Below are 13301 nucleotides of genomic sequence, written 5' to 3' on the forward strand. Positions count from 1 at the left end.
TTAGATCTACTACTTTGAGATTTGCGAAAGATTCCGCAAGTTCTTGTAGATCCTCCAAACCAATCCTTTCTAAAGTTGTCATCAGATGAATTTCTTTTCTGAGACAGACTTGATTAGATTGATCATCTTTTCTTCTTCAGTTAAAGGTTTTGACACCACTCTGGCCTTTCCTTGTTGATGTAACAAAGGTTCGGTACCAAAAGATGGTGGTAACCATCCTCCTGAAGTTCTTCTACTAGAACTTGGTTGTTGTTCTAGTTTCTGAATTCTTGTTTGAATATCCTTTATTAATCCCAGAATTTCTTCTTGGGTTTCAAGGATTTTCTCAACTCGTTGCGGTACAAAATACAGCATATTGCCATAATTTTGGACTGTCTTCTGAATTTCTCTAAGATCTAAAGAGAGCTTAGAAGAGTCTGGAATTATCTCCAGAAACTTATTATTTTGGATCATAAGTTTACCTGAGATTTTACCTGAGGGTGCAGTAGCTTCCCTTCGTAAATCTGCTGCCTATACAGATCCATTGTTCTCTGAAGAATTTCTTCTGAGTAGATTTTGAAGTATGTTTTTTCGGTTTTTTAAACCTTGTAAACGCATACCTTTTGTGCTGAGTTCAGTGAAGCATATACTTCGCTGTAATTCTTGCTCTAATTGATTTATTTCCAGGGAAATAAGTTCAATTTCGAACTGGATGGTAGTCCCTGGCATATTTAACAGATCATTGAAGATCTGGTCTTTTCGGCCTGTAAGAGTCTACCTTTTGTGTATGCAAGGTTTTGCAAACACTGCTGTCTTTCATCAGGAGATAAATTTCCTTTGTTCTCCCGTTTCTGATATCTAACAATAGTTAGATAAACTTGTGTATATTCCAAAATATTGGAATAGTTCTTGTAAATTAATTTTCTCGAACTAAAGTTCGGATTCATAATTTTCGAAATTCTCCTTCTCATACATTTAGTTACTAGTAATAATAAAATTTTTGTATTTGAAATAAATTAACCATGCTCTGATACCATTTTTGAAGCGCGGAGGATCAATTAAAAGAAAATAGAGAATAAGGGTAGTTTTGTCAATTTTATAGGTTTAGGGAGTTAAAAGAGAGTTTTTGATGGTTAGGGAGCTAGAGACAAGTTAAGTTTGGGTTTAGGGATTTATGAGCAATTTCTCCGATTTAAAAATTGTTGTTAAAATACAAATATATAATTTTGACGAAATTAATTAAAACATTAAGTGGACCAAAAGGCCGTACGCGCCCGCCTTTCAACCTCCTTAAAGGCTTCCATACACTAATAATCCTAGAAAGTGAAGCGATCTCCGATGGCGGCTTCAGCGGCTACTCCGCTTGAACTCCGCCCGCTGGGAAGTACCGGCCTCAAACTCAGTTCTGTGGGCTTCGGGGCTTCTCCTTTGGGCAATGTATTCGGGCCTGTTTCCGAATCCGACGCCATTGCCATCGTCCGTCGAGCCTTTAACCTCGGAATCAACTTCTTCGACACCTCCCCGTAACATATTCTCATCTTCTTCTCTGTTAATATTTTTGGGATGAACCAGAAATTTGATCAAGGGGAATAAGGCAGGCAGACAATTTAATTAATTTTGGTTTGTTCTTGCATTTTAAAGAAAATTACGGCTGAGACTTTATCTTATTACCCGCTGGATCAGCTGATCGTGGTTCTCCATGACATCTATTAATTTATAGGATTCTTCAGTTGGATTTTTCAACTTTCGTTTGTTTAGGAAGATGAAACATATGATTTTCTCCTATCTTTATCTGCCATAGTAAATGATTTCGATTTCTTGGACGAAAAGAAATTCTGGGTCTCTTGATTTTGATCTGGATTTCTAGGTACTATGGAGGAACATTATCTGAGAAGATGTTAGGGAAAGCTTTAAAAGCTTTGGGAGTAGCAAGAAACGAATACATTGTATCGACAAAGTGTGGAAGGTATGCAGAAGGCTTTGATTTCAGTGCTGAAAGAGTGACTAAGAGTATTGATGAGAGCTTGGCAAGGTTGCAGCTTGATTATGTGGATATTCTGCAATGCCATGACATAGAATTTGGCTCACTCGACCAGGTTTTATTCGTTGTTTCACTTCTATGGTAGCTTGTTATTTGTTAAAGAGCAGTGTATTGTGGTGACATTATTAGATTTTATATAGATGGAGATTGTGTGACACCGTGTTCTGATAGTTTTTCGGATTTTGACTGATAAAATATTTGAAATATAGCTCCTGTTGTTGGACTAGGTGTTTTGTGTGTGTTGATTTTAGAATCTGGTAAACTTTCATTGAGACAGATCGTGAGTGAGACAATTCCTGCACTCGGTAAATTAAAAGAAGCAGGAAAGATCCGATTCATCGGTATAACAGGGCTTCCACTGGGAATTTTCACTTATGTTCTGGATAGGGTGTCACCAGGAACTGTGGATGTAGTCCTATCTTATTGTCACTATGGTATCAATGATTTTTCTTTAGAAGATCTACTGCCTTACTTGAAGAGCAAGGGCGTTGGTGTAATAAGTGCTTCTCCACTAGCGATGGGTCTTCTGACCGAAAATGGCCCTCCAGAATGGCATCCTGCCTGCCCCGAGCTCAAGGTATGTCCCATCTCCTCTAAAGTATGGACATTTTTCATAGCTTTCTTGCTTGCACAATTTGTTGCGACTATGGGTGATCCAAACCGAATAAAGCTTGAGTGAAACCCAAGTTGAGCTCGATTTGAAAAGTAAATACATAGTTTAGCTTATGATCGACCTGAATAAGTAGTAACTCTGAAGCTCAAGCTTGGGTTCAGCAAGCTCGATTTTCAATATCAATCAGTTGAGCTCAGGTAGACAGTGTATTAACGACAATGTCTTCAAATTATTTTATAAAATAATTGCTAAACCTCGTTTTTCTAAATAGAATAGAGGTACCAATTGATAAATTTTAGTTGAATGTTAATTAGTATGGGTATGTGTGTGTGTATCCAGCTAATTAACTTGGTCGTAAGTTAACTTAAATTTTACTGTTACTTCGACTAATATCATCTCTCAGGTTGCTTGTCAAGCTGCTGCTGCTCACTGCAAAAAGAAGGGAAATAATATATCGAAGTTAGCCATGCAATTCAGCTTATCGAATCAAGATATTTCGACTATATTGGTTGGGATGAACTCCATCAAACAGGTTGCATTTCTTTGTTTCTGCAGATGTCCTATAATCTCTTCGAAAAATTAACTACTTTGCACCAAAACAATCCTATTGCTTTCTCAGTGTGCCTCATATCATACTCACCACAGTTTATTCGCAAATTATTAGTGCATTTGCTAGATGAGCTCATAAGCCACATATGTAATGATATATGGAAACAACGAACTAATTATAAGTGCAACATGAAATCCAAGAAGTACGATGTAAGAAGAAAATAATAGTTCAAGGTTTATCGTCTGACAGAAATGGATGTGTTAGAAACAAAATGCAGATAAATTGACATTAGTTGAGTCGTGAACTAATGAATAGTGTAATAAATCAATTTTTAATGGCCCTCTTTGAAATTCAGGTTGATGAAAATGTAGCAGCAGCTGCAGAACTTGCTAGAGTTGGGATAGACAAAGAAACTCTATTGGAGATCGAAGAGATTCTGAAACCTGTGAAGAATCAGACATGGCCAAGCGGTATTCACCAAAGTTGACGTTCAATCTGGTGCACTTACAGAAAATTCACGTTGGTTGTTCTACATAAAGTGTGTGAGAGTACTAAAGATTTGATCGTGTAAATGTACGTTCAATTTGAGGAAGAGCCGTTTATGACGAAAATAAACGATAATTTATTTCTTCCCGAAAACTGTCCTAAAACCTTGGCCACTAATGGTGGGTAAAGGGGTTATAGCCTTAAGATCAAGCATTACGGTTTGCATGAAATATGGGGCTGAATACATTCATGTGATTGTTTGTGCATTGCTCTGTCGAACTTTTTATTGATCAAAATTTTGAACGTGTGCGCATTTTTGTAGCTAAATCACAAGTTTTCCTGTTATCGAATATTTATCAAACATCGTTATTTCACAGCTACCCAACCAACCAAAATATAGTTTACAATTATTCAGCATCAAAAGTGTCTCACACAAATATTAAATACACCTGCATGGAACGTGCAAAAATGAAAAAGGTAAATTTAAAGAACCGACCATCTATATTTTTATTGAGGGCATCATGGCAGAGTAGTTAACAACAAAGTTTAAATTCTTTTTCTATACATAACGACACACTTTATTAGGGCAGAAACTGGATCTTTCTGAATGGATGAATCCCCAAGCAAGAAATTGTGTGATTTCAATTCCCTTTCAACATATCATAATACTGCAATGGTTTCTTCTTGGTTGTAGAACAAAGTTCCTGAAATATAGAAAGTTCTATAAGCATCAATTTATTTATGAGGGCAATGAAATGCTTTCTTGTTGTAGTCGGATGACGAACATCCGATACTGGATATCTCACGTGCATACTTGTTGAAGTAGTTCAACACATTGTTATAGGGGAGGGGGCAACGAGCCATTGTTCAAATTGTGAGCAATTTGTTCTAGTCTGACTCACTAGCAAATTGGCTATCAAATTGCGAGCGAGCATTTAGGATTCGAAAACTACACTCTTTTCGAAACTAAAAAAACCGAAGTATTGCTCGTGTATTTCAAAATTATCAAAAATAGAAATTTAAGAATCAGACGATTGAGTTAAAAGAATATTCCTACGGCATTTTAAAAAATAAAATAACATTTTTAAAAGAGTATTCCTACGGCATTTTAAAAAATAAAATAACATAAAAAATGTCTTGTGCTGAATTATCTAAACAGGTACTTCAGCGTAAATTATATGTACTCTGGCACAACTGTAATGGCTTGAATAGCTCGAACTTATCAATCCTAGGTTTGCTTGCATCCATTGTTCATCATCCTAAACAGGATTGCTGTTTATCTAATGAAAACTGCCTTCAAAGTGGCCAGTTTTTTTCAAGGAAAATTACAGTCGTTGTGAAGATGAAGTTTTTAATGTGAGTATCAAAGGAAAAAAATACCTCAACTGCAGCAGCTAAACGCAGAATAGAAGCCTCACACCATGGACGGCCAATGAGTTGTAGGCCGATGGGAAGACCTTGCTTATCGTACCCAATCTGGATAGTCAAAATTTTGGGAGCAAAAGGAGGAAAATAGAAGCAGGTAGTTAGAAGGTATGAGTGAGTGGTTCACTTTTAGTACATCATGAAGTAGGGCGGATGGAGCAAGCAGAATTGCCTATAATCTTCAAATTTTATGAATAGTTGCATTAAAAAATTAACTTTGCACCTAAAATATCGAGATTTAATCCCCTAATCAACATTCCATAATGAGAGCATGCCAAGATATCACCAAAAAGTAGAGCAAACTGAAAAACTTTTTAATACACTTCACACAAAACATATTGATAAGTCTTATATAAACCTGTTGCAAGTGTAATTTCAAAACGGTAATATTCTATTTTATCGCCATCCTTCAGACCCAATTTCAAAATCATCTCTTTATATTTTTAAATTCTTCCATATCATCCCTCCAGCAACTTTCAGAGATTATTTACTGCCATTGAAGGGAATTATAGTAATGCTGGTCCTTCAATATTATTTAAAATTCCTTTCCACTCCATAATTTCAAAATCCTCCTTGTTTTTGGATATTTAAATTTTTTTACAACAATGTGATGGCAAAAAGCAATTATAGCACTTACAGGCACAGATATTGCTGGAAGCCCAAGAAGATTTGCTAATGTGACAAACCGCATTAGATTTCCTGATGGATGAAGGAATTCATTAGCAGACACAATAATACTTCAATAATTGTCATCAGATACATTTGTTGAGATCTACAGTCATCGCTAGTGAAAGGTTAAATTAGCTCATGGGTCATTATGCTTAAAGAGATTATATGATGTGTTCAAGATAGGTAAAAGAATGAATATACAACAACAAACTGAACTTGAAATGAACATATTAGAGAAAAGTTTGATGACTGTGCTTGAAATAAAACCAGAGTTGAACATTTATTTTTTCAGAGACACTGAGACAGAGGAAGATAGTAGGCTAAAAAAAGATGGACCTGATACTAAGTTAGGCACGAGTCAAGTGATTGAGAGATTATGTATAAGAGAGATCCAACCCCAACAAGTTTGGATTAAATTTTGTTGGCTATGCATAACCAAATAGCACCAGAATCAATATTTTCGGTTGATACGAAGCCAAATGCTTGACACATGCAAGAAGCTATAGCCAACGATCCTCGTGATTTAGACCAGAATAAGAGATTCAAAAAGAAGCGAGACCAAAAGAGGAAGCATAAAGAGGAGCCTATACATATAAGATAATCAAACTATAAAAGATAATAAAATCCAACTCTTTTCTTTCGCGGGAGGTCAGCCAAACTGCAGTCCACTTTGTACGTTTGCTGAGCAGATCAATCAGTCATTTTATAATGAGACACATAGAATGTCTTGATTTTTAGAAACTTGAAGAAAACAGTTACTATTGAAAAGTAAAATTTCTTTGGTATTTAGGAAACTAAAAGAGCAACATTGGATAAGAGGAGAAATTTTTGCAACTTGCAAATCTGCAAAATTTATGAGATGCAGCAAAACTAACCTGCAACTCGCAAATCTGTCTCTCCAGATTCAAGTGCAGCTGGAGGTATTACAGGTGCTGTCATCCTAAAGAATAAGCACCATATTTACCACTTTAAATAATTTAGGGGACTAAAATCCTATTCTACAAAAGCATGAACATTTACGCAAGAAGATACACAATTTCTGTTAAAAGCAGTGTAAACCAGAATATATATGAGAACTATTTAGTTGTAAAAGAACAGACCTTATAATGTTGGGGGTTAAGATATTGGAATAAAGTGTAAAAGAAATTTTTATTTCCTTGAAGCATTACAGTGAATTTGTTGCTAGTCAGAGAAAGTAATCTCAGGAAAGACTCCAACCCTGTCCCCAACTATTATTTTGTAATTTCTCACTTTTAAAAATGTCTCATATATGTAATTACACATGCTATTTTCCATGTCATTATATTTTAAAGTCAATTCTGAAAAGAAAAGTCCATTTTTTCTCTACCCTGTCCTCAAAAAGATACAGACCACGTGTCGTTACCACGGTATCATACATAATTTGTGGATTCTAATAGCAAAGGGTTTTATGGAGCAGGAGAAGTTACTTTATGATATATATCAAATACCAGTCTAGAGCATGAGACAAATAAACACAAAAACAAGCAATTATAAACAAAAAATGATATGTATATAAAATGCTTTTGGCAATCAGAAGATGCAGCCATTAAACGATGAATTAACCATACATGCAAAAAGTGGTATAAAATGTTTTTAGTAAACAAATGTTCCAGAAATTGGTGTACGGATGAACACATGCATATGTCTAGCAACCATGTATATTCATGGAAATATATTAACCACATCAAGAAGCCTTATTTCATCTCATACCCCGTCGTTGGAGTGATAATGACATCCACCTTTTTAAATATATCCATAACGTAGAGCATTATCCTTCTCCTACAATAAACCAGACAAAACTAGAGATTTTAATACTGATTGGAAATATTGGTCAAGTAACAGCATGCTTAATAGACAGAAAATCACCACTAGAAATTAAAAAAGGGAACAAAAATGAGGTCTATCAAAGAACTGTCTCAACAATTTCAATAAATATAAATATATTAAATGCATCTTTAGCAGACCCAGACCTATCACTGGGATAATGGATTATTGTAACCCACAACCCGTAAATTTGACAATCGCGACTGACCTGAGACATTGAGCTGCAACATAGTCCGATGCTGTGAAGGACCGAAAAAGTGCTAGGTTTGTCCGTGTGTCATTTGTAAACTTCGTTCGTTTACTAAAGAAAAGCAATTATCATTCAGATATCTGTTTACTATCACTGAGATATTTCGCTCACATACATTGAACTTTCTGAAGTGAATTCAAGTTCGGAACCTACACAGTAATTCAGTAAACAGAAAAAGGAACATACCCATCTTCAAAATCAGGATTCAACCCACACACTGATTCTGACCCAATTGAAACAATATGGGCATTGCGCATCTCATGAAGCTCTGGAATTACAATCTCCACTGTCTTTTGCAGAAAGAGAAATCCCACTCAAAGCAGGAAAAGTTTATGTGGCACCACAAACAAATATCTAAGTTGGGATATGATGTATTGTTCTTATAATGAAGATAATATAAATCTCTAAAATTTGGTAATTAACCAGAGAAAAGGAAATGATCAATCATGATAAAAGAGCTGTGCACCTTGCACCCATGTGTCTCAGTTAATCGATTAATAACGTCCTCACACTTCTCGGTAATATCAGTCGAGAAAACATCATTAAACCACTGCAGTGTGGGCATTATACAGGTTAAATGACATTTGAGTGGTCTGGTCGAAAGGTTTCTAGTACAGAAAGCTAGTGAACACCTCACCTCGGTGTACTTTCCCAACTTTAGTGATCCCAGAAAGTTTGAACTTTTGTGTGAAGATAAGATAGGTACCTGGGGGATTGACTGCAAAAGGACAAACGTCATTTAATATCAACAAAAAAAATGCTAGTTTTCAACTTCGAAAAAAGGAAAAGTTCCTGTTGTAACTATCTTAACATTACGGATTTAATTTGCCCAAACAAAAAAAAAAGAACATTACAGATTTGAAAATACATAGCAAGTTTGAAGAATGTCAGTCAGCATTACAATGTTATAAAATGAGTTATTGCAGTAACATGCTCAGAAATGAATTGAGAAAATCAAGGAACAAAAGTGATTCTCAAGCAATTACAGGTTTCAAAGCAATTCTATCTGCAGCTGAGGATCCCAAAATTGCCGAATACCTGAAAGTGATGGTACAGATATTAGGAACTATCAGTTTCCCAGTAAAACAAAATTAAGGTCAACTGTTCATCTGTTCAACAAGTGCGCATGTAAAATTAATGCTTGATTGGAGACAGTGGGGTAATAATACAAGAATTTATGGATAGTCCAGAAACTCTCAGATTATGTGTATCATGATTCAAGGAATTGGGTAGAATAAAACTGCCCGTTAAAATAGTTATTTTTCAAAACAGCAGAAATAATACAATGGTGATAGTCCAGATCCATGATGAACTGATAGAGAGGACATACACCAAGAAGGTCAATAAGTGGATGGGAGGAGAATAGATTCAAAAAACTCGTCCCATTAGGACTGAAAGATCAACTCTTTTTTGCATGTAGCACTCTTCTAGTTGATACTTTTTCATTAACTTTACAGTAAATAACTATTAGCTTAGAATAGATTATATGCACATTTACCATTAACACTTTAGTTAATCAACAGAGAGCAAAACCACAATTTAATTAAATACTGGATGGAACCAATTGTTTGAATTTGTTAAACGCCGCAACAAAGTATTCACTCATACCAAGATGATAGAAACCTATATTTCAAGAATATCAAGGTACGATTACTTACACAAGTATCGCATCCTCAACAGTAGTTGTGAGAGGTCCAATAATCTCCACTGTCCCCGAATCACATATAGATCTATCAAATTATTAGAAAACTCGAAAGTGAATGTTCCAATATCAAAAAGGGTATTTTCCATTAAATCTATTGTTAAAAAACATTTTGAGATTCAATGTGACAATTTGATGAAGAAAACATGAAAAAAGGCCTAGGACGCCAAGACAACATGTGCAAGAACAGCTTTCCATTATAGGTTTTGTACAATAAAATTAGAGGGCTATCGTTTTTACAAAATATTCAGGAGCCAAAAATGTTGGCAAAACTTCAGCTAATGCATCTCATAAAGTGAAGTTGCTACAAATACTGAAATGGAAATTTAGTTTGCGCAATTCAAAACCATGCAGTAAAATAAATAAATTCTCGTGTTAAACTAATTATCACCAATTTTGAACGGTTCCATGGTTCCACAGATTAGCAAACTGATGACTCTAGCGCAATTAGATCAAAAAAGAAATCAAAATTGATATTCATGTTGGAAATTATTACTGGGTCGGAATATATATCATTTCAGTTTAGAAAGATTCACTACTCTCCAGGATGTGTCAGGATATAGCCGTCAATTCTGGAACTTTTAACTTAACATGCAATATAAATCTGAAAAACAAATTGAAAAGGACATTTTTGCATTCTGACAAAATTACCAGAAGTGTCATTCTTCATTATGAAAGTGAATAAGTACAATCCATGAAAATATGATGTCTTTGATCGTACCCTATCATACTGGTCCTTCCATATGTCGATTTCAGTCCCACTACACCACATAAAGATGATGGAACTCGAACAGAACCTGTAATTTTAAATCGAAATAGATTGAATCATGGTCATTTTTTTAAAACTATATGCGGTACAAATGGACAACCTCCTCCGTCTGTTCCTAATGCAGCTGAACATAATCCAGCGGCTACAATTGCTGCAGGTCCTGAGGATGATCCACCGGTATATCTTTCAGGAGCATGTGGATTTCTTGCAGTCCTACATGCACAAACTCCCTGTTGTAACTGAGTTTCAAATCTCAAAGACTGTTGAACAGTACATAAAAAATGCTATGCTCGTGTCTGAGACAAATAAATGTTTTGTTCAAAAGTTAGAGAAATCAAGATCTAAAAGTGGTCTCATTTTCAGGTAGACAGACTCAATATTCTTTAATTAACAAAATGCCAGTGACCTCACCATCTGTGAAGTTTAACAGCTAGCAAAGGCTTATAAACCAGATTTTAACAAGATAAATCAAATATTTGTATTGAATTAAAATTTTAAAGATACATAATCACAGCATTTTATAAAGATTCGTAATCAAAGGCGTGCTTTTTTTTTCACAAATTGCTATTTGAACTAGGTATATCGTTTATTGCACTATATGCCACAAGAAATACATTGATTAGGCCATTGCAACAATTTGGTATCCAGAGATAGAATTTCCGTCGGTGAAAAGCAGCCATATATAAGATACCCATAATTTGGATTGTTTCCTGTCGTGCCTAGACCCAGTTCATGCATATTTGCCTTTCCAACCAAAATCACACCGCAGCTACGTAATTTTGCAACAGAGGCTGCATCCTCTTCAACCGGACGAATCTCATGAAAGAAGGTTGTTCCACCTGCTTGTCACGGAGCACTTGCCAATTGACTCATGGCTTAAAAGGATGATAAAAAAAATGCAATTTAAATAAGTACCATTAGAAGGATAGGGGCAGCAATCGATATCATCCTTAATTGCTATAAATATACCATCAAGGATTGACAATGGATTCCCTGCACATTCCATTCAAATAAGAACGAATATTGAGCCAAAACGGTACCATGGAGCTAGACCAGTGAGCTATTACATCGGTTAAAGAAACAATACAAAAAAGGAATAAAAACCAATACAACTGGAAGATGCTTATTTTTACCTTCCTCAAACCTTCTGGTAGAAGCTGCTGCTTGTTTTCTGATATTTCCAGGGTCATAGGAAATCAACAATGGAGTGGGAGGCTTCTTATTTTTGAACTCATCTATCGCTGAGATGAAGCGCTCTGCAACCTGAAACATAAAATTGAAAATGACAAATTGATGATAATTAGAAAGAGGAAAGACGATTCCTAAAGTACAAAAATGTACTTACAATAGATGGGGTTGTGAGCTTGGATCTGTATGCATATGCATAATCACGAATATTCCAATAGCGGAAAGGATCGGAAGAATCAGACGTCCAACTCTTAGTCGGATCATAATCTGGAAGACACTTCAAGGCCAATTCAACTCTCTTTTCAGGTTTTCCATCTTCTTCCAGAGGAATAACTTCAGTTTCTGGCTCTGAATTCAAGTCCAACCATAAAATCTTTAGCCATTTGCAATATTGTTGGCTAAGGTAGATAATTATTTTAATGATAGAGCTCCTTGCTTCCAGTGTGAAAATTATATGATCAAGTAACCTAAATATTCCAAGAGAAGGTACAAAATTATCCAATAAAATCAAATAGTGCAACCGATTTCCCTTGCCTAAGCGTTACAGAATATATAGCAGACGTATTATTCTTGAGTTTCTTTTTTTTTTTTTATTCCTTACGTAGTTCCACGCCAAAAAGTATTTCCCAGTGAAATTCCACTATTACAGTTACTTCGTTAACATAAAAAGGAACTATAAAAATGGAGTCACAGAGCATCAAAGAGAAAATGATAATAAACCTTGAGGAGGAAACTCAGGTTTAAACATTGGAGCCTCTGGTATCACAGTATTCTTCAGCATCTGTTTGCATAAGGATCAATTTCAAATATCGAGCTCTACATAGATGATACATCCATTGTAAATCAAAGAGAAGTTCAGTCTCAAACTAAAAATGTAATAACATACAAATTTCGATGAAATTGAACACACAAAAAACACCCTGACCTCAACCATTTTATTCTCCTTCTTCAAATGAGATATAATCAATGGACCAATTATGGACGTCTCAACCACTTGAACAAACAACTTGAGCCAAAATCCAGTCAAATGAGGCGCTGCACCAAAAATCGGCAATCACTAAAGCAAGGAATTATTCAAATATTCAATTCATCAGAGCCGTATAGTCAACCACCAACATACCTTCAATAATCTCACACTGATATTTCACCGTAGCCAAGTCAACTTCATCCGCCGGCAGCATCACCTTCTTCTTCACCATTTTCCTCGAAAAATTCCGGTCCAATCTGCCAAAACAACGAAAGAAAAAAAAATGATCAACTCACCGAATCAGAATTCCAATACACACATTTTGCAGTTGACAGAGCTTCAGAATCAACCTTCTTCCGTTGTTTGACCGCCTGGTGAATAATATACAGCGCCGGGGGAGGAGAATGGAGATGAATTTAATGTGTTGAGCAGGTGGAAGAGGTTGGGTTGGGAGGAGGAACGAATAAATGGAAATGGTACAGAAGTTGGTGATCAGAGAGAGCAGCGTAAGTTAGAAGTGGGCCATGAGTATTTACCAATGCAGCATAGTTTTCTACGCCAATAAAATATTTCTTCAATGATTTTGCTTTTTGGACTCTAAGTTACACTAGACTATGCGGGGTGGGTTTTAAAATTTATAATATTTAAAAGTTGGCAAAAATAGTGAGACGATCTCACGGGTCGTATTTGTGATATGAATCTTTTATTTGGTTCATCCATGAAAAAATATTATTTTTATACTAAGAGTATTACTTTTTAATGTGAATATCGGTATGATTGACCCGTCTCACATATTAAGATCCGTGAAACGATCTCA

The 13301-nt window shown here is 35.5% G+C and overlaps 2 protein-coding genes across 2 annotated transcripts; one reads left to right on the plus strand and one right to left on the minus strand.

Annotated features, from left to right (window-relative positions):
- Window positions 1–1236: 1236 nt before the first annotated feature.
- On the plus strand, window positions 1237–3686 carry LOC140841914 (L-galactose dehydrogenase). The gene is made up of 5 exons (XM_073209647.1): window positions 1237–1502; window positions 1847–2075; window positions 2298–2597; window positions 3037–3165; window positions 3539–3686. The coding sequence occupies exons 1-5, from the start codon at window positions 1318–1320 to the stop codon at window positions 3668–3670; spliced, it is 975 nt and encodes a 324-aa protein (XP_073065748.1). The 5' UTR covers window positions 1237–1317; the 3' UTR covers window positions 3671–3686.
- Window positions 3687–4017: 331 nt separating this feature from the next.
- Window positions 4018–13021, minus strand: LOC140841913 (fatty acid amide hydrolase). The gene is made up of 21 exons (XM_073209646.1): window positions 12835–13021; window positions 12638–12741; window positions 12443–12552; window positions 12238–12298; window positions 11675–11865; window positions 11463–11592; window positions 11245–11322; window positions 11021–11168; window positions 10430–10542; window positions 10282–10357; window positions 9517–9588; window positions 8845–8896; window positions 8496–8576; window positions 8325–8408; window positions 8045–8148; window positions 7817–7909; window positions 7495–7563; window positions 6639–6703; window positions 5732–5793; window positions 5050–5145; window positions 4018–4373 (listed from the first exon to the last, which is right to left on the minus strand). The coding sequence occupies exons 2-21, from the start codon at window positions 12714–12716 to the stop codon at window positions 4311–4313; spliced, it is 1827 nt and encodes a 608-aa protein (XP_073065747.1). The 5' UTR covers window positions 12717–12741; window positions 12835–13021; the 3' UTR covers window positions 4018–4310.
- Window positions 13022–13301: the final 280 nt, after the last annotated feature.

This window comes from Primulina eburnea, chromosome 9 (genome assembly GCF_022965805.1).
Source record: "Primulina eburnea isolate SZY01 chromosome 9, ASM2296580v1, whole genome shotgun sequence".
Taxonomy (NCBI): domain Eukaryota; kingdom Viridiplantae; phylum Streptophyta; class Magnoliopsida; order Lamiales; family Gesneriaceae; genus Primulina; species Primulina eburnea.

Coding starts and splice junctions, on each gene's coding strand:
- LOC140841914 (XM_073209647.1), top strand. CDS start 1,318: ATGGCGGCTTCAGCGGCTACTCCGCTTGAACTCCGCCCGCTGGGAAGT. Junction 1,503..1,846: donor AACTTCTTCGACACCTCCCC/GTAACATATTCT, acceptor CTGGATTTCTAG/GTACTATGGAGGAACATTAT. Junction 2,076..2,297: donor AATTTGGCTCACTCGACCAG/GTTTTATTCGTT, acceptor TCATTGAGACAG/ATCGTGAGTGAGACAATTCC.
- LOC140841913 (XM_073209646.1), bottom strand. CDS start 12,716: ATGGTGAAGAAGAAGGTGATGCTGCCGGCGGATGAAGTTGACTTGGCT. Junction 12,553..12,637: donor TCAGTGTGAGATTATTGAAG/GTATGTTGGTGG, acceptor TTTTTGGTGCAG/CGCCTCATTTGACTGGATTT. Junction 5,146..5,731: donor TTCCAGCAATATCTGTGCCT/GTAAGTGCTATA, acceptor TTGACTATCCAG/ATTGGGTACGATAAGCAAGG.